General features: G+C 43.4%; 1 protein-coding gene across 1 annotated transcript in view; it reads left to right on the forward strand.

Annotated features, from left to right (window-relative positions):
- Window positions 1-4,997: 4,997 nt before the first annotated feature.
- Window positions 4,998-26,899, forward strand: part of SMYD1 (SET and MYND domain containing 1) — a 28,638-nt gene continuing 6,736 nt past the window's right edge. Inside the window, exons 1-8 of the mRNA XM_061556136.1 lie at window positions 4,998-5,339; window positions 7,122-7,295; window positions 13,132-13,345; window positions 15,457-15,587; window positions 17,958-17,996; window positions 20,669-20,846; window positions 21,905-21,997; window positions 24,092-24,255. Coding sequence (XP_061412120.1) covers window positions 5,212-5,339; window positions 7,122-7,295; window positions 13,132-13,345; window positions 15,457-15,587; window positions 17,958-17,996; window positions 20,669-20,846; window positions 21,905-21,997; window positions 24,092-24,255 — 1,121 coding nt within the window. The 5' untranslated portion in view covers window positions 4,998-5,211. The remainder of the gene's footprint in view (window positions 5,340-7,121; window positions 7,296-13,131; window positions 13,346-15,456; window positions 15,588-17,957; window positions 17,997-20,668; window positions 20,847-21,904; window positions 21,998-24,091; window positions 24,256-26,899) is intronic.

Below are 26,899 nucleotides of genomic sequence, written 5' to 3' on the forward strand. Positions count from 1 at the left end.
AAAAACCTAAGAGTATGAATCCTTGCAGTCACGAAAGCTTCGAATCTAAAATGAGTATGTGAGTTATCGTATGTGCGAATAAGTGAGTATGTGAGTTTTCATATGTACGGATAGGTCAGCATGAGATGTATCGTATGTACGGATAAGTGAGCATGTGAGTCATCGGATGTGCGGATAAGGGGCCGTCCATAAATGACGTCACACGATTTAGGACGATTTTTGACCCCCCCCCCCTCATCACACGGCGTCACAAAAAGTCAGACCCCCCCCCCCTCAAATATGACGTCACAAAGCTCTGCCCCCCCCCCCACCCCCCAAAAAAATAAAACATGCTTCAAATCGCTTTAAACTATTGTCATTGTAGTGCGTATCTAATGTGGCGCTGCACTCTGATGTTGTAGGAGAAAACATTGATTTAAAAGCCTATTTAATTAAGTAGAACGGGTTGTCTATATTTATTTAAAGTTGCGCATTTTGATGTGACGTCACATTTCTCACCCCCCCCCCCCCTCGTCACACATCGTCACAAATGTCTGACCCCACCCCCCCCTAGGTGGACGGCCCCTAATTGAACATACGAGTCATCGTATGTGCGGACAAGTGTTACGTGTGGTATATCAGATGCGCAGAGAAGTGAAAATGTACGTGGATTTGCTATATTCATCGGATGACGAAGGCAATTTGGTGGAATGCTGGCGCAGTGATCAGCGCTATGAACCGGTAACCTGAGCTCGATTACCAGCCACGGTCAGCACTTGTGTGGGACGAGTGATATCTGAAACTGGCCCTGTACCCCCCGTCCACACCGATCGCGTGAAGTATGGTCAAACAACCCCTGTGACCGACACGGCTTGTGCTCGCATTCTATTTTAAGGCCAGGGGCATTGCCTGCGACCAAACTAAGCACTTCACTTCGCGGTAAGTGCAGGAGACTGCACTTATTTTTTATATCTGGATTGCCTACTTGATGGGTAACATCTACACGTGCAGGCCTCTTGGCAATCTACTGCTGGATGAGGGCATTCCCACGTGGCGGGTTGTGTGACCATGTGAAGGCAGGGAGAGTATAGATGTCGAGGCAGACAGGATTTGCTACACTACCCCTCATGGCCCACTACATAGCCCTGCAGCCCTATGGCAACCTGGTGGTCACCCATACAAGCATTAGCCATGTTCAGACATGCTTATCTTCCGAGATCAAGTCTAGTTTTTTTTTAGAGCGTCAATTCATGAAAGTTTGCATCTCACAATGCTTTACAATCGTGTACCGCACGGAGGCAGGAGGAACCACAGACAAACGTGAAGGCAGCATCCCCGCCGGTGAGCCGGCAACAACAATTGCCCAAGTTTTGCAGTCCTCTGTATATGTCAGGACGTTTTCAGCCAATGAAAGTGTTTCTACATATGAGAGGACACCGCAGCACTAAAATAAATAAATAAACAGCATGTGAGGGGGCAACACTATATCCCATACACATGGGGCAGATGGAGATTCACTTGCTATACCGCCTTCCGGAAAGCCAGGGCACCTCGACACCGATGGGAAGGGAGTTTCACAACATTTGTGCTATCTGCCAACCCTCACTGCCTGCACAGTGCTGGATTACAGGCGTGTGCCATCACGTAGTCAAGATTCCTAATTCACTCCGTGAAATGCTTGAATGTATATTTTAACAACTTTCGACCACAAAACTGATTTTAAAGTGAAATTACCATATTGCCGAACATGTCGAGTGCTCAGTTGATGCTGCATTGGTACCAGCAAGCTTTGCCTAATTGTGTACCAGAAATAACACGGGTGGAAAAGATTGCCAGGTTAATCTTCTGAAAGTTAAGCTAAGATGTCCTCATGTAAGAGAGAAAAACCAGCATGAGCTCTCACTGGCTAGAGAGAATTTTAATGCCAGACACACAGCACTTAAAAATATTATCATTAGCTTGTAGAAATGCCAATACAATGTCAAATACATTCCATGACAATTTCATTTAATACAGAAAGTTGCAAATAAAGCATACTGTTCAGTATTATTGTTGGGGATGGAATGTGGAGCAATGGTGAGCACACTGCGTTATGAACCTGGTGACCTGAGTTTTCTTCTAGAGCACAAACAACAGCGAGAAATTATATTTTAAAAGAATCTTGGCACACCGTTCAACAATCCGCAATGATCAGCATGGTGAAGTATGGTCAATAAACCACCTTGCCATAGTGTGGGGAGTCCTTCATCCAGCAGTGGATTACGTATTATATTTATTAGAAGTATTAGTTCTGACATGCATATACAATTTCATAAACGTTACTTCGTAATGAGAGGAAAACAGTGGCAAATTCACCTTTATAATTTATAGTCATCGATCATTAAAATGTACATGTTCACTGAGCAGCAACAGCTGCAGTGACAGGAGTCCCATCTTGCAGTGGCATAGGTATCCAGCGTACAAGCCAGTGATGGGCAACCCAGACGAGTTAGTGGGCCACGTGAGCGGACCTCCTTCACCTCAGTGGGCCGCAAGCTTTAAATTGTGTACTCTTAGTTATTTCGGTAAAGTCACGTAGGTAAAAAATGAAATTAAAATAAAATAAAGACAATAAATATCACGACGTTTCGGAGGCAACACAAGTCTCCGTCATCAGGTGGAACCGTCGCAGCTAATCTGGCTGTGACGGTCCCACCTGATGACGGAGACTTGTGTTGCCTCCGAAACGTCGTGATTGTTATTGTTTTATTTTAATTTCATTTTTTACCTACGTGACTTTACCGAAAGAACTAAGAGTATGAATCCTTGCAGTCACGAAAGCTTCAAATCTTTAAATTGTGCTTGTTCGCTAATCATGAGCCCACACATCACCCGAGACACACTTAGACCAGGTCACCACGAGGGGCCTCATGGGCCCGCGGCCCGCATGTTGGCCACCATTGGTGTAAGTTGTGCAACTGCACCGGGGGCCCATGGGCTGGAGGAACCCGGACGTCAGGGTATGAAGGATGGGGGTGGAGGGGGGGGTCAGAATTGGATAGGGAGGGTGACCATTTAGTTTCTTGCAGCAGCGCCCATGCCAATCATGCTATACCACTGCCACCCTGAATAAAAACAGTGTTCAGTTAATAACACCGATCGTGCAGTCTTGAATGTTCAGGGGAATGCTGGAGGGTGACACTGGTGGAGATGAAGGAATGCATGTTGAAGTCAATGCTACCTAGTCTGCGTACTGTTAGGAGTCATCGGCAGTAGCACCAGCAGCCACAATTCAATCGACTCCTCGATAGCAGCCTCAGCAAGTGTAGTGAAACAAAAAATGCACATCTCGTACATAGAGACTTTTGAAAGCCAGCTCATGACAACAGTAAAATAATTTTCAGAAGATTAACCCAGTAATCGTTTCTGGCTCACGTTATTTCTGGTCGACAATAATGCAACGCTTGCTGGCACCAATGCAGTCTTAACTTAGTGCTCAATATGTGTGCATTAGTTTCACCTTCTGGTCAGTTTTGTGGTGAAACGCTGTTTAAATATGTATTAAGGCATTTCAGCAAGTGAATTATCAGTGAAAATATTTTTGACTACATGTTAACATGACCTAAAAACATGACCTTGGAAAGCACCGGGTCTTATCATAACTCCGAAGCTAACCAGGATTTTTTAAAATCTGTAAAGTGCTTGGATGGGTGACCACCACGCACAAACAGATTGCCAGAGGGCTGCGGGGCCATGCAGTGGGTTGTTGAGAGCAGTGCAGCAAAACCCCATTCTTGTACTCCACATCTATTCTCTCCCTGCCTTCAGCAACCCGCACTGACCAGCGTGGCGAAGTATGGTCAAATCATTTTCAAGGCCCGCACAAGCGCGAAAATGCCCCCATCAAAGCGCGGCGGATACGCACTGTTACCCGTACATACGTTACTCAACAAGTAGACGAGCCAAACAATGCAACAATAAAAACGTGCCCGTCTCCTGCTGTTATCGCAATGTCAAAGGGCTTTGTTCGGTAACACGCATTCTCTGGCCTAAAATAGAATGCGAGCCATTAGTGTGTGTGAGAAGAACACCAAGCCCAGCGTCGGGCCGGGCCCAAGGTTCACCTTGGTTTACCATCGCGCACAATGCCTGCTTTGGACGTATCCAGTTACCTTTGTCGAAAAGGCAGTTTAGTTTTACCAAATCTAAAATGAATGAGATATATACCTGCGATCGTATTCCGTTTCAAGTCATGGACAATGTAATGTATTATTAAATGGCTGCGCGCAGTTTTTCAGATATGTTCCCGTGTTACTCTGGGGGGCACGTGGCACTCTCAATTGTGATATTGAAATACAACTCCTTTACAAGAGTGAGGTGCTGTGTTACTAAATTAGGGACGTCTGTTAACAAAATAAATACGGACATCAATTTTTTTCTTATTATTTTTTGTTCATATTTTATTTTTCCAAGTAAAACACACTGAGCTTTCTAGCTCTTTTTCTAGAAACGACCTGGCCACAAATGATAGCTCAACGATGTGGCTTATCAAATGGAAATGTATAGCAACCAATACTCTAAACGCGTGTTTCTAAATGTATAGGGGAAAACCGGTGGACCCGGGGAAAAATCCACACGACCACGGGAAGAACATGCAAACTCCAAACAGAGACGCGTCGGGGTCGGGATCGGTATCGAACCCACGACCTCCTGTATACCAGGCGAGGTAGTTAACACTTCGCTACCGTGGTGCCCAAACACAACATCATAACAATTAACATCAACACTTAACATTATTTTTATAGCAATTATACTGGTGTAAAATTGAAGTGTCTTCCAGTAATAAAATGTATCTAAAACCCGAGGGGTATTTGCACTCATAACTTAACAAGAAAATAGCAGACATTGTGATACTGACAGGGGCTTAGGATCTTTTTGTGGGTTGCCTAGCACTGCGGCCACCTCGCTTTCAACTTCATATCCCTTGGGTAGGTCACCATAGCAGGACTCTTCTAAATATGGTGTTGAATGCGCGTGGCTGGCTTAATATACGGATGCTGTTATCTCTATAGAGCCCTTGCTGTCGATGCCTTGGGCATTCTGTCGGGACAGGCAAACTGAGAACGCCGCTTCGTCGAAGGGGGCAGACAGCCATATAAACATTATTCGTTGAGTGACTTTAAAAAAAATCAACATTTGTTGCGGCATTAGGGCTATTTACAAAAAACAGGTTTCTCAATTGCTAGAAGAGCCATGTTTCTGGAAGGGCTAAAGATTGTGACGCTGCCAGGGAAAGGACGCTGTTTGGTGGCCACAAGGAGTTACCAAACCGGGGACGTCATCTTCTCAGCAAAGCCTTACGCTGCAGTGGCATTTGACAGGTATGTTGTCAGGTACGGTGTCGCGTTTGACATGGTACAATACGTGTGGACTGTATATGACAAGTCACTACTGTCATCATCATGACCACGACCATCCGATCTATCCGATACCACTTGCATAGCTTTTTTTGTGGTTGTGCTTGTAGTCCTCTGCCTTGTGATCAACAAACTCATCTCAAATTTTGATTTAAAGCTTTCGTGACTGCAGGGATTCATATTCTTGGTTCTTTCGGTAAAGAATTCTCACGGAGAATTTTTTATTGTTTTATATTTGTATTATTTTATTATTTCCCTTCTACGTGACTTTACCGAAAGAACCAAGAATATAAACTCCTCTCACTCACTCTGCAGAAGAGGAGAACATACAAACTCCACGCACTCACTCGCACTTTAGAGAACAGGGAGAGAACATACAAACGCCACTCTCTCAAACTCTGTAGAACAACATCCCAACTTTTCACTTCGCATGCTGGGAGCTTTTTGAAGAACTGAATTTCTGGTTATAAGTTCCTGAAGAAGCTTCCAGCACATGGAACCAAACGTCGGACAACGTGCCGAAGAACAAACGGTGCAACCCGAAAACACATCGAAGAGATACACCTCGATACATTGTTGAATTTCACTTACCTAACAATATTCTGCTGGATGACGACCTCCGCCATGCCGTACGGGTTGCAGAGTTATTTCACCATACTTCACCACGCCGGTCATTGCGGGTTAGTGGCGGGTGTGCCAGAATCGGTTTTCGATGTCGCTCGTGACTGACGTTAGCCGTGGCCCGGAATCAAACTCAGATTGCCTGGTTCATAGTGCAGATCGCTAACCACTCTGCCACTGTTCCGCAACATATGTAAAATTGTTATTAATACAGTGTAGGTATGAAAAACTAGTTGGCATGGCAACCACACTGCATTTCTGAGTGACCATTTTCTCTCTTATTTGTTTCGCCAAAATGACACATTTTTAATGAATGGGCGATCTCCATTTTTTTTTCATGCAGTGATTAAGTATTGAAATATTACACTTCTACTCCTGCAAATGTCAAGGCCGTGGTGTAGGTCAGCACACTAGAGGTCACCGGTTCGACCGGCCATTACAGCGGTTGAAACAACGGTGCAAGTTTCCTTAAATTCCTCCGCCCACCCAGCGGTAACAATAAACACGCCGCAATTAGTCGATCGGTAGGTCACGTGTGGTGGGGTAAAGTGTGGGTACTCCCACCTCTTCCAAGTCGTCTGGCCTGCGTGCAAGGCTTGGCCAAAACACCCTTTAGAGGGGCTCTCCAGAGCCACCTCTAGTGGAGGCCCTTCCACCAGCAGTGGCATGCGCACACATTTGCAGGGCTGCGCCTTTATTACCTGCAAATGGATTACGCACCTGGACATGCTGGTGCGTTTTTAAATCCTTTACATTAAGTTCGCTTGCTTGCTTACGACCGTGCAAATCTTTCGGTCGTTTTTTAACCCACTTCCCGTGATCCAATCGAGCTGACATTTTCCACACAGACTCGTTGTGCGTGACAATTAATGTTCGTGAAATTTTTTTTCAAAATTTTACACTTTTTAGGACAAAAATATTATATTTAATTACCAATTGCTTAATGGTGCAATGCAATCATCTGACCCATAGGTGGCAGCCATCTCAAGCCAGAGGACGAGAGGACTCTAGCCGCCACGCATATAAAGGATTTATAGTGAAAAACTTTGTTTTTACGGCTTATACTTGTTTCTGCTTTAATCCATTGGCACGGCCTGGCGTTGTCTCTCTGCCGGCGTTCTAAAGCCACTTTACTCAGGTTTGCCACAGTTGCTTCCGCTCTGGCCAAAACCTGCTGCGGTGTGGTCGCTGTGGCTTCGCCTTCTACTGCGATCGGACGTGCCGACAAGAAGGCTGGCCACAACACAGCCTGGAGTGCGCCGACATGCAGAGCTGCGGCCTGCCCACGGACAACGTTCGGTAAGAAAGCTTTTGACTTCTGCCGCTCCGAGCCCTTTGTGACGTTATCAGCGCATGCTTAATGTAAGTCCGTTTTAAATCGGTTTCCATCTGTGCGGGGTTTTAAACAAACAAACATTTTTATTTTACCAGGTAAGTCCCACTGAGCTATATAGCTCTTTTTCAGAAAGCGACCTGGCCACAAATGATAACTCAACACAGTGGCTTATCATGTGGAAATGTACAGCAGCCAAATAGTCTAAACACATGTTTCTAAATGTGTCGGGGAAACACAGGAGGACCGGGAAAAAAATCCACGCGGCCACGGGGAGAACATGCAAACTCCAAATACACAGGCATCAGGGTCGGGATCAAACCCACGACCTCCTGTATACCAGGCGAGAGAGTTAACATCTCGCCACCACGGCGCCCTTTTGATTGTTACCCGCATGCGCGATTGGGTATTCGCCAGAACATTCCATTTTAGGACCAACAGCTCTTGGGGAATTGTTGATGCCATGTCTGGCTGCCTTCCCGCGTATCTGTGATTTTTGCCCCTCCTGTGAAGGTTTCCTGGCTTGGTTGAGATTGTGGTCTATGATGTGTAGACCTAAGGGACCAATTTCTTTGTTGTGAAAACTTTTTTGTTGTTTGCGATTTTCGTTTTGGTGCCGTTTCTTAATTAGTTTATTCATTTTAGATTTTGCTTGGTGGTAGGGGTTTCATTTTCTTGATAGTGGCTGTATATTGGATTTGGTTCTTATATCTAATTAATGTAATGTATTGCGTTATGGGATGCTATTAGCATGGATCTTCTTCTTCTTCTTCCACGCGTTTGTCCCACTCACGTGGGGTCCGCTGTCCTTGCCAACCTTCTCCACGCTGTCCCGGGCCACCGTGTCCCATCGCACTACATCACCCCCCCCCCCCCCCAACCTCTTCTTCTGCCTTCCTCTTGATCTCTTTCCTTCCACTTGCATCACTTGCACCTTCTAACCCACATCATTTTTCTGCTCTCTCCACATAACCGAACCACACCAGTCTTTTCTCTCTCTCTCTCTCATCTTATCTGTGATTTATACCCCCTTGAGTCTTCCTCTCACTTCTTCATTTCTCACCCCCCCCCCTGTGCTTCCTTGTTAAAACCAACATCCACTGCAACATCCTCATCTCTGTGACTCACATAGCTCGGTCCTCCCTCTTTCTTGTGCCCCAGCACTCGGCCCCATACAACAGCACCGGCCTCACCACCGTCTTGTACTATACACTACACTATACACTACACTATACACTACGCTATACACTACACTATAAACTACACTATACACTACACTATTATACATTACACTACTATACACTACACTATACACTACGCTATACACTACACTATACACTACGCTATACACTACACTATACACTACACTATACACTCCACACTTTTCCCTTCAACCCAACTGGGACCCTCTTATCGCACACCACACCAGTCATCTCTCACCATTTCAGCCATGCAGCCCTTGTTCTTGATCTCATCTCTCTTTATAGTGACCCATCACAGCACACATCGTTGCACCGAGGAGCTTAAACTCGTTCGTCGTCATGCTATTAGCATGAATGACGCAATATAAAAATTAATATTATTTCCCGCACCTCTCAATCATTCTCTCTCTAAGATTGACGCAACAACTGTGCACTTTCAAAAAAATTGTTAAACGATTAGGAAAATTATTATGACTGTACAGTTGTCGCAGTGTGAATGGGGGACGTGGCATTGGTTGGATTGCGCGCAGCTATTCATGAGGCTCTGGGAATCCCACGCCTGCGAGACGGCCTTCCCAGTTGACATTCCCATTCATGCACTCGTAGTGAAGAGGAGGAGGGAGCAAGACTGCTGCAGCTTAACTGTGGTGATTGGGGGGGGGGAGCAGGGCAATAAGGGGCCGTCCATAAATGACGTCACGCATCTAGGGGGGGGAGGGGGTCAGACATTTGTGACGATGTGTGACGAGAGAATGGGGGGGGGGGGGGGGTTGAGAAATGTGACGTCACATCAAAATGCGCAACTTTAAATAAATATAGGCAACACGTTCTACTTAATTAAATAGACTTTTTAATAAATGTTTTCTCCTACGACATCAGAGTGCAGTGCCACATTAAATACGCACTACAATGACAATAGTTTAAAGCGATTTGAAGCATGTTTTATATATTTGGGGGGGGGGGGGGCAGAGCTTTGTGACGTCATATTTGAGGGGGGGGGGGTCTGACTTTTTGTGACGTCGTGTGACGAAGGGGGAGGGTGTCAAAAATCATCCAAAATCGCGTGACGTCATTTATGGACGACCCCTAACCCAATAACGGGGGCGCACGACGCAGTGAACGTGAAACAGACGTTGACACAGGCGGAGTGCTGAACAGGCTGAGCAAGGATATGCGGTCTGCTGTGGTCCGTCGTGCATTCTGCTGCAGCTCTCGCCACCGATGCTGATGAAGAAATGGGCCTCTACGCGTCTCGTAGCGCCGTTATTTTAAATTTACTTTAAGCAGGGGTTCATTTCATTGGTACGCGGGTATGCATGCTCGCTGATAAGAACTAAATAACAGAGTACATGTACAGCACTTCGTTGTTGTTTAATCGACGCGGAGACGCGTACCACCACGATATGCCGACAGGGTGGTTCAGATGTCATGTGACCCCCCCCCCACCCCCCATTTCATTCTCTAAAACGTAATCATTTACAATTAAGGTTAATTTAAAACAGAAATGAATATGCAAAGGAACACAAATGTTAGGGGGCAATTAATTTGGGGGTAACAAGACATCTGGACCACCCTGTACTGTGGCTCTATTTTTGGTTGCAGGATCTTCACTTTTACTGCAGGCAAATTATCCTTCCCTGTTAACAGGTCTCATGGATTTTTCGATTTAAAGCTTTCGTGACTGCAGGGATTCATCTTCTTGGTTCTTTCGGTAAAGTTACGTAGAATGGAAATAATAAAATAATAAAAATAAAACATTATAAAATAATTCTCACGACGTTTCGGCCACAAGCGCAAGCAGCCGTGGTCAGGTGAAGAACAGGTCTGTCGAGAAGACAGAGTCTGAATGAGTCTGAATGAGACTCTGTCTTCTCGACAGACCTGTTCTTCACCTAAGGACGGCTGCTTGCGTTGTGGCCGAAACGTCGTGAGAATTATTGTATTATGTTTTATTTTTATTATTTTATTATTTCCATTCTACGTGACTTTACCGAAAGAACCAAGAAGATGAATCCCTGCAGAATGAGACTCTGTCTTCTCGACAGACCTGTTCTTCACCTGAGGACGGCTGCTTGCGTTGTGGCCGAAACGTCGTGAGAATTATTTTATTATGTTTTATTTTTATTATTTTATTATTTCCATTCTACGTGACTTTACCGAAAGAACCAAGAAGATGTCTCATGTAATTACTTTGATGTCGCAAAATCGGAAAACGTGCGCACCTTTGCGATTTTCGAGCTCGCACAAGAAGAATACTCGTGATGAACGATGTTGAATTGTTTTAGCGAGGGGAAGGGGAAGGGAGTGCTGATGAGACGTCGCATTTATTGGGGCCGCAGCTGATGAGACGTCACATTTCTTGTGGCCGCAGCTGTTCATAATGCTCCAGGCATTTGGGAGCATTCCGCGTGTCCATTTGACACCGAGTTGCCATGGCGAAACGAATATAAGAACCTTTGAACATTTGCGCGATGTGATTTCATTAATCCACACTGCGAAGGGAAACGCAGGTTACATGTTCCCTCCTGGACATCTGTGAAAAAGAGCTTACATTGCTCATCGGATTCCACCAGTGTAAGGAAATTATTCTGATTCTGAAACGCACTGTGCTTAAATACGAACGAACGCAAACACTTTACTCAACGTTGTGCAGCAATTCCTATATCGAAAGTTACTGCTACGATAACCATGGCAGAAGGTATCATATACTATATAATACTGTGGATTCTAAATATGTAGTTAAAAATATATATATATAATTAAATATATATAGTCCAGTGCCTTTGAACAGATTACCCACATTTCACCCACCCTATCTTGTCAGATCTCGGAAGCTAAGCATGCGTTGGGCCTGCATAGTGTTCGGATGATGCGTGACCACCATGCACACACAGGTTTTTAGGATGCTGGTGCTGCTACAGAGTTGCATTCTTGGCAGAGGGCAGTGTCGAAAAATCTATTGTTATGTTGTACTGTACTCTGCTACAAAATCTATGCTCCCTGCCACCTTCACAAAACCCGCACGGACCAGCACGGTGAAGTATGATCAAACAACGGTCATCCAACATCCAGCAGTGGATTGACTGCAGTGGATTGACTAATGGGATATGCATGCACTCACATGTACACATGTACAATACAGCATGCTATTTTTATTACAAGCCAGCAGAGCATCCAATGAACGATCTACTTCGTGGATTAAAGATGCTCTTGTTATGTTTCCAGTGCCAGGTGTGAGAGACATTCACTTATATAACTGATCAGTAATTTACATTAAATTCCCATTAGCTGTTGTAGCCGCTCCTCCCTCGTCATGAGGAATTGGGCCTTTCGCATTTGGCAAAGTGGGCTGGGTTCTCTGTTATTAACCCCTGCGTAGCCTGCTTGCTGTATGCAGCACGCACACAGACTTGGTATAGGCAGCACTGCTGAGGTATTGTAGTTCCAGTAATGAGATGTGAGATGGTCAACGTCGCATTTCAGACTTACTGAAGACTGAGGTTATAGGTGGATATGTTGAAAGGTCGTGCTTACGTGCTCGGGTCGGACAACATTCTCAGTTAACACCATCGTGGTTACTGGCCAAAAAGAGAAATAGCTTTAAACATGGGATAATTAATCTTCTTGGTTCTTTCGGTAAAGTCACGTAGAAGGGAAGTAATAAAATAATTTAAAAAAACATAATAAAATAAAATTATTCTATTTTTATTATGTTATTACTTCCCTTCTACGTGACTTTACCGAAAGAACCAAGAAGATGAATCCCTGCAGTCACGAAAGCTTTAAATCGAAATGGGATAATTAAATTTCGATTTAAAGCTTTCGTGACTGCAGGGATTCATCTTCTTGGTTCTTTCGGTAAAATACAATTCTCACGACGTTTCGGCCACAACGCAAGCAGCCGTCCTTCGGACGCTGTCTTTCCGACAGCCCTGTTATTCACCTGAGGACGGCTGCTTGCGTTGTGGCCGAAACGTCGTGAGAATTTTATTTTATTGTATTATTTTTATTATTTTATTATTTCCCTTCTACGTGACTTTATCGAAAGAACCGAGAAGATGGGATAATTATTTACCGTGATTTAAAGGCGAATGTACACGAGATTAAGAATACAATAGTGAACATCCGCAGAAAGATGCAGTTGCCCAACGACTGCACTGCGTCAGGGCGGATTTGTGACAGCCGGATAAGTGTCGCCATGCCATGCAGCATCGTGCCAATTAGTTTTGCAATTGTGCACAAACAGAAGTAGGCCTCTATTGTGATGGGACCTTACATAATCATTATCATGAGCCACGATCAATACTTTTATTAATTTTAGTGTTTTACCTACGTGACTTTACCGGAAAAAAACCTAAGAATATGAATCCTTGCAGTCACGAAAGCTTCAAATCTAGGATCAATACACTGTTGGATGAAAGTCTGACCAAGCCCTCGCCGTCTCTCATGCTCCCGAGATGTAACAATCCATCTGCACGCGAGCTGCTTTCTGTATGCACACGTATATGGAACTTCTTTCGTACCGTACGTAGCCAACCCCGCTAATCGGAGGTATGATCTCACAATGTGTTGTTGTTGTTGTCATTATCCTTTTAAATAGGTTGGTGGCCCGTATTTTGAGGCGGGCGATTAAGGACAGTGTTTTCGGAGCAGAGGGCGAAATCATTTCTCCAGATCGGCTGGAAACGCACATCGAGAGGCTGAGCAATGACGAACGGCAAGCTATGGAGCAAGACGTGACAGCGTGCCTGCAGTTCTGCCCCGCGGCATCAAAGCACTTCGACACAGCCTTCATACTGCAGATGCTTCAGATTGTAAGAATACTATTAAAACCCTTTCCCGTTCTGATGACGTACATGTACTGATGAAATGCAAATGATGTACGGAATCGGAATGGAACCGGAAGATAAACTAATCAAAGAACGTTACCAGTACCGAGGCTGCCACAAGGCCACGTGGGAAGGCGTGTGGCTATCGTAGAGGGCGGTCGTGTCGCGACAGTTCTCTGCGGCGAGTACAATATCTTACTGGTAGGAACCACCTGGTTCCACCAGCCCACAGGGGAATATTGTGTCCGTCCGTCGTGCATCCAAAAATGGGAGGGGTGGGGCTGGGTGGAGAGGGGAGGGTGGGGAGGGGCTGGGTGGTGAGGGGAGGGTGGGGAGGGGCTGGGTGGGGAGGGTGGGGCTGGGTGGGGAGGGGCTGGTCACCACGTGGTGCCCTTATAAAACTCAACGTTTAACCTACTCACGCCGGCTTGTGTCCGCCCTCACAGTCGGCCATATTTGCGGAATACACCACGCCGCCGTTGACCCTGGCCATTGACCAAGCAACCCAACGTTCCTACCAGCTCCCTCTGCAGGAATGTGTTTAAAAACAGCGGGGCTATACCTCTCTAAATAAAATTAATGCTAACCGCTTGCGCGTTCTGGGATTCAGCGGTGAACGAGACACCCACCCTGCAAACTTGCAGACGTCTCGGAACGGGAAGGAGTTAAAGTGCCACCACTCGAGCAAGAGACACAAAAGCATTTTACAAACGTAGGAAGCCCACGTCTGTTTCGCGAATCGATTCCATGCAATGCGGGAGATACTAAGCCTGCTCCAGGGATTCACTGGCGCGCTCACAAATTGACAGGGACAAAGTTGCGCCAAGAGAAGGCACTAAAAATAGCGAGTGCCCCTCTTTATATGCCGGCGTTAAACTTAATGTTAAACCAAAGCTGCTTCAGCTCTGCTCGTAAAGAGAAAATTCACACGAGGTTACGTGAACCCTAGCAAACACAGTCAACTTTAACAAAAAATGCATGAATACCGCACTGTACGAATTTAAATAACTCTTTGATTGGATTCACATTCATATACTCATTGTACACGCGTGTGTAATCGCGCGTGAAATCGTTTATTATGAACAATGCCTTGACATTAAATGCAAATGGTAGACGAATGCGAACCGAAACACGACAATGAGATGGACCAAATGAGAGGGGGTACACGCGAGAACGCAAACGGGACACGAAGAGATCGGTTCTGGCAGGGAATTGTGACCCCAAGACGTGGATTATTCATCTAATCATTGGGATTGGGAAGAGGTAAGTCGTGAAATTATTGCTGCATAGCCGTCTTAAACTCATGTTGTAATTTTAGCGTTTTGATTATTTAACACATGCTTTTGCCAATTGTTCCTGCTTGTTTGTGAGCCCAAGACTAAGGTACTCATGCTATTTCTCATTACATTTGTTGTTTAAATCAGTGCTGGATATAATAAACCTTTGAATGAATGTCATTGCCCATGACCAAAACTACCCGATTTCATGATATCTCAGAAACTAAGCAGCATGGATAGCTCTTAGTTAAGCAACCATCGTGCATATACAGGTGCTATAGGCTGATACGGGGCTACATTGCCATCTATTATCGCTGCCATCACTGAACCACATTGACCAACGTGGCAAAGTATGACCCAACAACCCTAACGACTTGTCTGCTGTATGTATGTTGAACTTCTTTCGCACCGTACGTAACCAACCGTGCTAATCTGAGGTGCGGGGGAAGGACAACAAACTAAACACAAAAAGCAGTTCTAAAGAAATTCGTTTTCAATTTATATTATTTGGGTCTTTCGGTAAAGTCACGTAGATAGGTTCAAAGAAAATAACAAAAAACTACGACGTTTCGATCACAAGACAAGCAATCGTCATCAGAAATAAAATTTAAAAATGCATAGCTCCAGGGGCTTCCTAATATAGGAAGAAAGAGGGTTCCAGACGGCCACAGAAGCGCATCTGAAAGCGCGCGATGCGGTAACCGTCTTTGTTCGACGGTTATCAAAAATCCGCTTCTGCTGCGAGGATGGCCGGAGTTTGCGTGATGGTTTGTGCACCTCGACGAGAGAAGCACTGTGTCGTGTTGTGATTTGTTGCAGGTAAACCTCAACAGCCTCATCCTGACAGACCAGAGTGGTGTCAAAGCCATGGGGGTGGGCCTCTTTCCAACCATCAGCCTGCTTAATCACGACTGCTGGCCCAATTGCTGCGTGACCTTCAACAACGGAAAGTAAGAGTTGACCGGGTGGCTATTTGCGTCTGAGCACCAAGCCAGCGCCACTAAGATCCTGGGTTTGAATCTGCATTTCAGCCGCGCCGTGATCAAACTGGGATCTCGAGTGTTATGAGTTTATGGTCTCGGTTCAATAATTATCAATGACTGTACAACATTAATATAGCATTCGGTTAGCCGTCTTATTTGGATAAGTACCAGCTCTGAGTCCTAAACATTTCAGCCTGATTGACATGTTATAAATCGGGCATTCAAATGTGTGCTCCTAACGTGGATTAAGAAGTGAGGTGAAGTCACCTTAACACCAGTTTCCAGGACCATTCTCTAACACAGGGTGGTGCACTGACAGCTGTGCGTATTCCAAATGTATTTTTCTCGTAATTTCACACGAACAGTTGGAACGTAAGTGGAGACAAATGTAGACAATGGAAAGTAATTCACCGAGCAAATGGAATCCCACGAGGAGACAATAGACATGGAATTGGAAGGTGGTTCTGAATACCTCTGGGTGTTCAAGGGTTGCTGCTTAGGTTTAAAACGCTTCATTCTGGATAGCTTTGTCTCATGATTTATGCCTCACCCACCCAACCACATAATGTCCCTGTGGTGCCTCCTATTAATTATCAGACCTCTGCCAACCTTATGGTGACCAACTCCCGTGCCTTTGCTATTAATATCTCACACTGTCCATTCAGGCTTTTTCTTCCTTAAAGAGTTTGCTCTGATATCGTTTCTATTGCACCGATTCTCCGGTGCGTGTTTTCAAGTTTATACCACGGGTATTGTTCGGTGGGATGTCTGACGTTTTGCTCCACGTGCTGGGAGCCTCTTAAGGAAAGGACATTCTGCTGAGCAATGCGCGGCACAACCAGAAAACCCATCGGAGAGCTTTATGGCACGAGTGTGAAAAACCTATGCAGGATGAGACTGGTTGTAATTACCGGCGAAACGTCGTACTCAAATTGTGAATGTTGTGGGTTTACTCTCAATCACACCGATGTCCTGAACTAGCAACTAATTTGCATGTTTTGTTTACGCGACAAACCTTACTAATTGGCTGTGTCGGGTGGTGGCGGGTTTAACGACACATTTATATTGATGCGATCTAACCCAAAGAAAAAAATATTCTGGATAGATTTTGGTTGTGTTGGTGGTAACGATGTTGATGATGACAGTGATATATCTCTCATATACATAACACAATAGGGGGCACAGGTGGTGCATCTGCCAGTCATCTCAGTCAGTCAACCCATGCCACCTGGGTATGTCCCGTGACCTGTCAGCGAGCCATCGACACTTCACGTGGTCCTCAAAGTGCACGTGGTCTGGCACAGGCTACGTGGTGACGTCACCATGGCGGGTATTGGTATATGCGTAACAGAGCTTTAAATATAATGGAGGACGTTAAATGGCTCCTTAAGGGTTTGTATTCCTAGCACAGTATGTACCAAAGTACGTTGCATGCAGTCATTGGTAAAAACCACACACACATGGGGAATCGTTTGAATTCTAATCCTGGTGCATGGCATTAAGTGGTAATAAATGGAGAGGAATCGTGGTTTATTAATGTCTCTGTTTCCGTGCCAGCAAATATAATTGCCTACCCAATGATGTGTTGCCTAGCATTGCATTAACAATGATGCGGGATGTGATTACACAGACGGAGATGGTTATTGATATATATTCAATCATGCAAAAAAGTCCCGGCTCAGGATGTGTCGGTATAAACATGCCTCTGTTATTATCTGTCAAAATTCCTACAAAACACACTTTAGAGCTATACTCGGTTTTGTTTCTTCCTGCCAATTGAACAAGAAATGGAAACAGTCCTTTGTAAATCAGCTATTGGATGAAGGCTTCACCACACTGGGTAGGTCGTGAGGGTTGTTTGACCATACTTCACCACGTCGGTCAGTGCACGTTGGTGAAGCGAAAGTATCTTCCTGTGTTTAGATATCACTACTGTATATTTGTTTTTAATTCAGGCATGATTACAAACTAGAGGTTTAATAATTCATTCGATTAAATATGTCAATACGCCCAGGATGCATGCATTGAATCGATGTTTTAATATGAATAATTGTCATATGTAATGGGTTCACATGACCTCTATCGGCTGCTGCATTCAAACATTTATAAGATTGATTTTCGGTATAAATAGCGGCCTTGAATCGTGTTAAATCATCGAATCATGAGCTGCACGTGGGGGTGAACCACGTTGACTTACTCGTACCAGGCTAACATGAGACTAATTTGAGGATAAAAGCTATGGCCTGTTGCGGAGCGATTTCATTTACAAGGTCCAGGCATTCACAGACTCCCAATGTATTGAATGTTCCATAAATGGTGCGTTAAACTGTCTTGCAGCCGCCAAGCAAATAAAACCACCTTCCACTCAAGTGCAAGGTGAGCGAAACATTTTCCGTCATTATCACATGTGAGACGAGGCTCTAAGGAAAGCTGTCTCGGATGTGAACCAATCAACTTCAAGGACAGTGCACATTATCAGAGTTATGTTCTTTTGTTTGTATTATGACTGCAGGTATTGCGGTCTATGCAAACATGACTCCTTGTAAAAAGGTGTCAGTTTTGTTGCCAGATAGAAGGGTAAAAAACCAATTATCATATTTTTACTGGCAAATGAGGTTCCCATAGTGTCAATCACAAAGGCAATGAAGCAGACAATTTAAATGTAGAGCAAACTTAGTGCTGAAATTGTATTTTTCAGCTGATGGAGGTACTTAATGGCTGGTTAGAATATTAGCTTGCAATGTAACTATCAATAAACAAATCGCATCCCTATGTATTTAAGTTGCTGTGCGTGTGATTAGTGCGTAAATATAGTATATCTAATAATTGGTTTTTTACCCTTCTATCTGGCAACAAAACTGACACCTTTTTACAAGGAGTCATGTTTGCATAGACCGCAATACCTGCAGTCATAATACAAACAAAAGACATAACTCTGATAATGTGCACTGCCCTTGAAGTTGATTGGTCCACACCCGAGACAGCTTTCCTTAAGGAAACTTCAAGGACAGTGCACATTATCAGAGTTATGTCTTTTGTTTGTATTATGACTGCAGGTATTGCGGTCTATGCAAACATGACTCCTTGTAAAAAGGTGTCAGTTTTGTTGCCAGATAGAAGGGTAAACAACCAATTATCATATTTTTACTGGCAAATGAGGTTCCCATAGTACAGTATATCTATTAACGCTTTGTTCTTTAGGACACGGTTGAATAAACCCATATAGAATCAGAGTGCACGGCTGTACTTATTGCAAATAATTATAAAAAATATGCAACTCAAGTTTCATGTAATTAAAATATGTGTAGATATGATGTGTATTAGTAAATATACGTAAATTAGCATATACACCTTTATTCCGTTTATCACTAAATGCAAGTGCTGGGATTTGGAATGCAGTTTCTTAAAAACTGCCTCTAACATACCCGAGAATTGGTATATTTGACAAACCCTTTATGATTTTTGATTCATTTATCCAATGAAGATCCATTTCATTTTACCCACAAGCCCGTACCAGCCCATTCTAATGGCAGGGCATCTATTTATTTATGACAACCTTGAATAAAACTGCATAAAATGAATGACCTTGAACTCACATTCGGCTTTGCCCTTCAGCACCCGGTTACGTGTGACCTCATCAAGGTTACCCCATGAATGAAATCTGCATTGCCTATGGGTGACCTTCCACCTCACCGTCAACTCAACACATGTGTCAATGGCACTATGGCCTTTAAAGGAAAAATATAGAATATATACAATGTAATGTTAAAGGCAATGACCATTTTTCATAGCACATACATTTATTCCCATCTTCATAGCACGTGATTTCACGTGCTATAAACAAGGGCCATTGCTCGAAACGTTGCCTGTAATATATATTTTTTCCTTTTTAGGGCCACAGTGTTATTGACAAAGGTGTTTAATTTTTCGTTGGCTATTTTTTCTGATGTGCACCGCTGCCAATGCATCGCCAAATAAATAATTACCGACTGGTCACTGCTGCCGTCTCGTGGTTGTTAGTGCAATGTTCATGTAAAGTCCTCAGTCCACTGCTGGATGAAGGCCTCCTCGCTACTTTCTGTCATTGGGGTCGTTTGATACATTTTCACCACGCTGTTCAGTGCGCTGGTGGTGGTGGTATAATAACATGACATCTATTTTACGTGAGGTTGTGTTTTTTTTTCATGTGAGGTCATGGTTTTTTTTCTAAGTCATGGTTACTTTACCAGCACATCGTCGATACGGTAATTCATTTGTCTTCCAGAGATACAGTAATTAGCCCTTTACTGGACTCTCTTCGCCAGGAGAATTACTCACGTCTTATGGTTGACAAATTATTTGCATACCTTGTCATGTGACATGGACCGACGGTAGCGCATTCGCCGCTTGTTGCAGAGGTTCACGGTTCGAATCCCGTGGCCGCCATGATTAATACCGCGGATCTGTTAACTGTAAAAAATTAACCCGTAAAAACAAAGTTTTTCACTATAAATCCTTTATATGCGTGGCGGCTAGAGTCCTCTCGTCGTCTGGCTTGAGATGGCTGCCACCTATGGGTCAGATGATTGCCTGCCACCATTAAGCAATTGGTAATTAAATATAAAAAAAAATTCCTAAAAAGTGTAAAATTTTGGAAAAAAAATTTCACGAAAATAAATTGTCACGCACAATGAGTCTGTGTGCAAAATTTCAGCTCGATTGGATCAAGGGAAGTGGGTTAAAAAACGACCGAAAGATTTGCACGGTCGTAAGCACGCAAGCAAGCAAGTGAACTTAATATAAAGGATTTAAAAATACACGCCGCCTACGTCACAGTGAACGTTAAAGATCCCGTGACATAATTCTCAAGAGTAAGCCATTGTGTGGCGGCATCATGGTCCAAATTTGCCACGCAAAAAAATGCAATCACACACAGCCCCTGAAAACGTGGGAGGATCCTCATGCAAAATATGTATTCGACTTGGTAAGCGTGCTAATTAAAATCAAATCTACTCTAAAGGCTGTTTTTGTCCCTGTCTCCCTGCCTCTAAACTTCACTTCGACAAAAGGGCGGAGCTGCGTGTGATGCGAGCGATCAACGCTGACGAGGAGCTCACCGTCTCCTACCTGAGTTTTGTCGGCCTGGCGCAGGAGCGCCGAGCCTTCTTGCTCCGAGATTACTTCTTCGAGTGCAACTGTGTCCACTGTCAGGATCAGACGCAAGATACTTTGCTCACCGCAGCCAAGGTTCGCAACTCGCCAGACGTGATCATAAGTGACGCCTTGTCCAAACTTTCGTGCACTAATTCTAGATTTGAAGTTTTCGTGACTGCAAGGATTCATATTCTTAGGTTTTTTCGGTAAAGTCATGTAGGTAAAAATTTTAAATTAATAAAAGTAAAATAAAACTAAATAAAAAATGACGACGTTTCGGAAGCAACACAAGCCTCCGTCTTCAGGTGGAACCGTCACAGCCACGACAGCTGTATAAAGTGCACTAATATATCATTTCCGGACCTTTTGTTAATCCATGTTCTCTAGATGAGCCCCCCCTCCCCCAATGCCGTGTGGATTGTTTGGGTTATTTTGGTAATACTTCATCGCGCCAGTCGGTGCGAGTTGGCGAAGGTGCAGGGAACACAGATGTGGAAGCTTAGAAGTAGAGAACAGCAGGTGATTTAAGTGCACCGCCCTCCGTAACCGTACGACAAGCAGCGTGTGCATGGCGGTCTCCCATCCAAGCACGATCCAGGCTTCACTTTGCTCAGCTGCTGAAATCCTATGACAACTTCTTGGTTCTTTCGGTAAAGTCACGTAGAATGGAAATAATAAAAGAATAAAAATAAAACATCATAAAATAATTCTCACGACGTTTCGGCCACAACGCAAGCAGCCGTCCTCAGGTGAAGACCAGGTCTGTCAGAAAGACGCTGATGAATCATCAGATGAATCCCTGCAGTCACGAAAGCTTTAAATCGAAATCCTATGACAAATTCACCTGGAATATGTACTTAACATTTTCATTCACTGATGCATTTTAAGCTAAGAATTGTAACTTGCGTGGCAAATTTACATATCCATTTACTATTGTGTGTGACTGTTGACCATTTATTGAATTCCTTTTAGAATTTCATCTCTCGCCACACCAGGGTCACCCTCAAAGCTAATTCCCACATTTTGCAAGTCACAATGCTCGGGTATTCACAGCTCTTGATTTATATAAAGCAAACATGCTTTCCATTAAAGCAGGCAGTCGTCCCAAGGACACATAATCCTGAAAGGCTCGTGTTGTTTGTTGTTTCCAGTCAAAAGATATCGATGCCAAGCAAGTTGCGGAGGACTCCAAACATGCCCTTGGGAAGGTTGACATGGCCATGGCAGAGAGGCATTGGGACGAGGTAATGTAAATGCCAGACAATAAAGGTTACTGACCATGACTGCCAATTCATGTAATGGTACTTTGTATTCTTAGGTTTTTTCGGTAAAGTCACGTAGGTAAAAACATTAAAAAGTAAAATAAAATAAAAATCACGACGTTTTGGAGGCAAACACAAGCTTCCGTCTTCAGGTGGTACCGTCACAGCCACGACAGCTGTATCAAGTAAATGAGAGATTGCAGGAGCTACCACTCCATTATAAACATTATATACACGGAGTGGTAGCTCCTGCAATCTCTCATTTACTTGATACAGCTGTCGTGGCTGTGACGGTACCACCTGAAGACGGAAGCTTGTGTTGCCTCCGAAACGTCGTGATTTTTATTTTATTTTACTTTTTAATGTTTTTACCTACGTGACTTTACCGAAAAAACCTAAGAATATGAATCCTTGCAGTCACGAAAGCTTCAAATCTAGAATTGGTACTTTGTAATTCATGGCGAGCCACACTGTGTAACGTGAGCTTTAATTGCGCGTAGCAATGGAGCATATTTTGCGTTGCGTTGCTCTGATTTATCTGCCTTCGCGATGCTATTTTTCTCTGAATTAATGAGCTCTTCAAGTACCTAAAACACCGTACTCATAAAACACTGTACATTCACAATCGTGGTCAGCAATTTATTTGAAAGATACTAATAACAAGCAAAACCCGACTTATTTGAAACACCATATGTATATGCTAATCGCAAAAGAATATATACATTGATCAAAGACAAAAGTGTGAACCTTTTATTAACTACAGACCTTTGTAGGACGTGAAATACGATACCTTTGGTTGTCCACACTTTAACACACGCCTTCGCATTATCCAATAATAATAACTTGTAGAATTATGTGCCTGTCCACCGAAATAATAATGAGGCCCTTGCAGTGACTTGAGTGGGCTAAAGTTACCATTTCCAGGTCGGATCTATTCCCTTCTCATACACGATCAGTGTGGCTATGATTTGCAGGCTCTGTTAAAGAGGTAGGCCTCATGTGGTTACAGGCTGTCGGGCTGTAGGTTCCCCAATCCTGATATAAGTTAAAGTAAAAAAAAAAAATAGAGGTGCAGCACTGAAATTACTTGATCATGCCAGTGCTGGCAGAAGGCGACTCCAAGAGATGGAGTCTCTCGAAAGCCCTTCTAAGGGGCATTTGGCAAACTCTAACATGCTGGCCAAATGTCTTGGAAGAGGTGGTAGTATCCACACTCTACGCCACCACGTGCGACCTTCCAATTGGCTAACTATGGTGCGCGTTATGGGGACCTCATTTGCCAGTAAAAATATGATGATTGGTTTTTTACCCTTCTATCTGGCAACAAAACTGACACCTTTTTACAAGGAGTCATGTTTGCATAGACCGCAATACCTGCAGTCATAATACAAACAAAAGACACAACTCTGATAATGTGCACTGTCCTTGACAGTGCACATTCTTCAAGGACAGTGCACATTATCAGAGTTATGTCTTTTGTTTGTATTATGACTGCAGGTATTGGGGTCTATGCAAACATGACTCCTTGTAAAAAGGTGTCAGTTTTGTTGCCAGATAGAAGGGTAAAAAAACAATTATCATATGGTGCGCGTATTGCTACTGTCGGGTGGGATTTAAGGAACCTGTCCCAATTTTTCAACTGCTGCTGCAGGTTGTAAGAGGCGGCATAAAATCATACTCAAAATGTTCAGAGCATCGCTGGTCTGTATTTTTTGTGTGTTCCGTTTGATGTTATTCCTCCGCACCTCCGGTGTGAAAAAAAAAAAGTTTTAACATACGTGCATACAACAAACATATTTTATACTCTTTGGTTCTTTCGGTAAAGTCACGTAGGTGAAAATAAAAATAATGATGATAATAATAATAAAATAATAAAATCACATAAAATATAAATAAATCAATTAAATCAATAACTAAACCATTTTTATTTTATTTTTATTATTTTATGTTATTATGTTTTATTATTCTTTTTATCTTCACCTACGTGACTTTACCGAAAGAACCAAAGAGTATGGATCCTTGCAGTCACGAAAACTTCAAATCTAGAAATATATTTTTTGTTCTGCATGACCACAGGTGTGGAGCCTGTGTAAAGAGGCACTGGACAAACACCTGCCGGTGCTCGCAGACACAAACATCTACCTCCTGAGGATGCTGAGCGCTGCGGCAGAGGCTGCCACCCACAACCGGGAACTCGGCATTGCTGCCATCTACGCAGCCAGGGCTGTGACCGGTTATCGGTAATCCATCCGGCATCATGAACACGTAACAGCCCTTTATTGCCAATCCACTACTGGGTGAGGGCCTCCCCACGCCTCTGGTCAGTGCAGGGTTGTGAAGGCGGGGAGGAGAGGTATGGAAGCATTGCAAGTGCGGAACCACAGTGTACCTTGCAGCACTGCCCTCTGTGAGGTCATGGTGTTTTTTCTAAGTCATGGTTACTTTACCAGCATATCGTCTATACGGTGGTCTTCCATCCTAAGCACTATCCAGGCTCAAGCCTGCTTAGCTTCCGAGATGTTAATGAGACCTGGTGCAATCCTGGTGATTTGTTCATATGCTACAAATTTTACTGGCACGTATAGACACGTTACATGACGCATTTAGCCTACGATAATGGACATGAAACCTACCAATAAGTTAGGTGGCAGTCTTAAAGCTTGAGCACCATCCATGTACGTATGGTGTATTTTATATAAGCGACTAATCTGTATGCATGTATGTTAGGAGAATTCTAGACTTAGGCAGCTTCACCATTTCCATGAACGAGGAGTCATTTTGATGCTTTTAGGAACCAAGTTGAAATTACAAAAACATTGACCCTCTTACCTACCCGCACTAACCAGCATGGTGAAGTATTCTAAAGAAAAAAACGCCCATGAATGACATGGCTTGCGGATGCCTTCACCTCGCAGCGAATTGACAAAGCGCCACAAATTATAATAAGTATTAACTATATTCTTGGTTCTTCCCTTCTACGTGACTTTATCGAAAGAACCAAGAATATGAATCCCTGCAGTCACGAAAGCTTTACATCAAAAGTATTAACTAATCATGATTATTGAATAATTATCATAAGTATTATCATGTAACCATACTTATTATAAAATCATTATCATCAGATAAAGATCCACCGCTGGATTAATCAGAACGTGTTCTTACCAATGCCAGCTTTGTGTGGTGCTGGAAAAATGCAACTGCGTGTTGTGCTCCTGCCTCACTCTCGTGATTTAATGAGCTTATTTCCTCAACCAACGTTCCAGGCTACGCTGTCCCCTACTGGGTTGTATTCCCGAGAGCTGAGTCTTGCTGCCAATTTAAAGAGATGCACAGCTTACGGTGTTGCTTTGTTCATCGAAGTTTTGTTATTAAATTTAGGAATATCATTGAGATTTTATATCAATTAGTCATGTATGCCTCACTCCTGTAAGTGTATCATTGTTATCACCTAATTAGGACCTCTGGGATATGTTCAAATGTGACTCATTGCACTGACAAAGAACCGTATAATCCACAGAGAATGGATCTGTTAGAAAATGCTATGTTTAGTCTCCACAATGTCCTCTTCCCCCATCTTATAAATAACTTATGAATGATTTGTTTTGCCATTAACTCAATACAGGTTATAATTTTAGAGAAACATGTTTTGGCAGGCTAGCGAATGAAAGAGATCGCTTTTAGAACGAATTCTGTCCCAAGTGCCAAGTGTTATCCTGCGACACTCCACCTGTCCCTGTCTACTTGAAGTGCTTTAAATGGTAACGTGATTTAAATGAAACTCTAGAAAAAAAACTCTTAGTACAGTACTTTACACAGCTTTGCTTTGATTTGCTTTATAGCAGTTTGATTAATTATTCCGAGTGTATAAAGTATTTCAAAGTAGTTTTTTTCCCACTACATAATATTCCCCAGTCACGGTTACCTTTTTCCCTCGTCCTGCTTGGCATCCTGCCAGCGTGGCAAATTAAGCAGATAGATTTTCTGTGTGGAAGGCTGACACAGACTTATGTATACAATAATAATAAAATAATAACGTAATCATGATTCTAGATTTTAAGTTTTTGTGACAGCAAGGATCCATACTCAGTTTTTTTCGGTAAAGTCACGTAGGTAAAAAATATAAAATCTATTAAAATGAAAGCAAATAAATGTTATATTTTTTACCTACGTGACTTTACCGAAAAAAAACATAATAATGTTTACCCCTCTTCAATGTTTCCTCCTTTGTCAATTCATGGTGGTTGCTTGACCAACCTTCACCGAGCTGGTCAATGTGGGTGGGTGAAGGGGGACCCAGGACCAGTTGAGATGTCACTTGCCCGTTGAGATGTCACTTGCCACTTATGGCCGTAAGCCAGGGAACAAACTGAGGTCGCCTGGTTCGTAGCTGATGCAGTTCGCAAACAACAGCGCAACCTCTCAACCCCGACGAGCTCATAAATAACTTGCTGTTGAATATAAATTCCAAGCAACCGAATGCAATTGAATATCATTGCAATTTGTTAATAGTAAAACGCACAAATTATGTTGGGTCACTCCAACAAACAGATTTCACTTCAGTTGTCACTTGCCCGCAGAGTCAGTGAGTTTCACCTTCATTCTCATGACAAATGAGTCTTATGTGTGAAATATTTGCTTGTATGTCCCATTATATGGTCTGTGTAACATATATATAGCAAACGTATGTTATCAGCCACAACTTTAGGTCGCTTGACAGGATGTTGTGGACAGCCAGAAGAATTGAGCTGCTTTGTGATATTCCTAATTGCCACGGTGTGTGTGTCTCTCTCTCTGTGTGTCACTCACATATCACGACTAACGCGGCCACTTGAGTTTGATTCCTGTTCTCGCAAATCATCTATGGATATTATATAAACTTTGCGT

The sequence above is a fragment of the Lethenteron reissneri genome, chromosome 22 (genome assembly GCF_015708825.2).
Source record: "Lethenteron reissneri isolate LAM-NWPU_2019-01 chromosome 22, ASM1570882v1, whole genome shotgun sequence".
NCBI classification, from domain to species: domain Eukaryota; kingdom Metazoa; phylum Chordata; class Hyperoartia; order Petromyzontiformes; family Petromyzontidae; genus Lethenteron; species Lethenteron reissneri.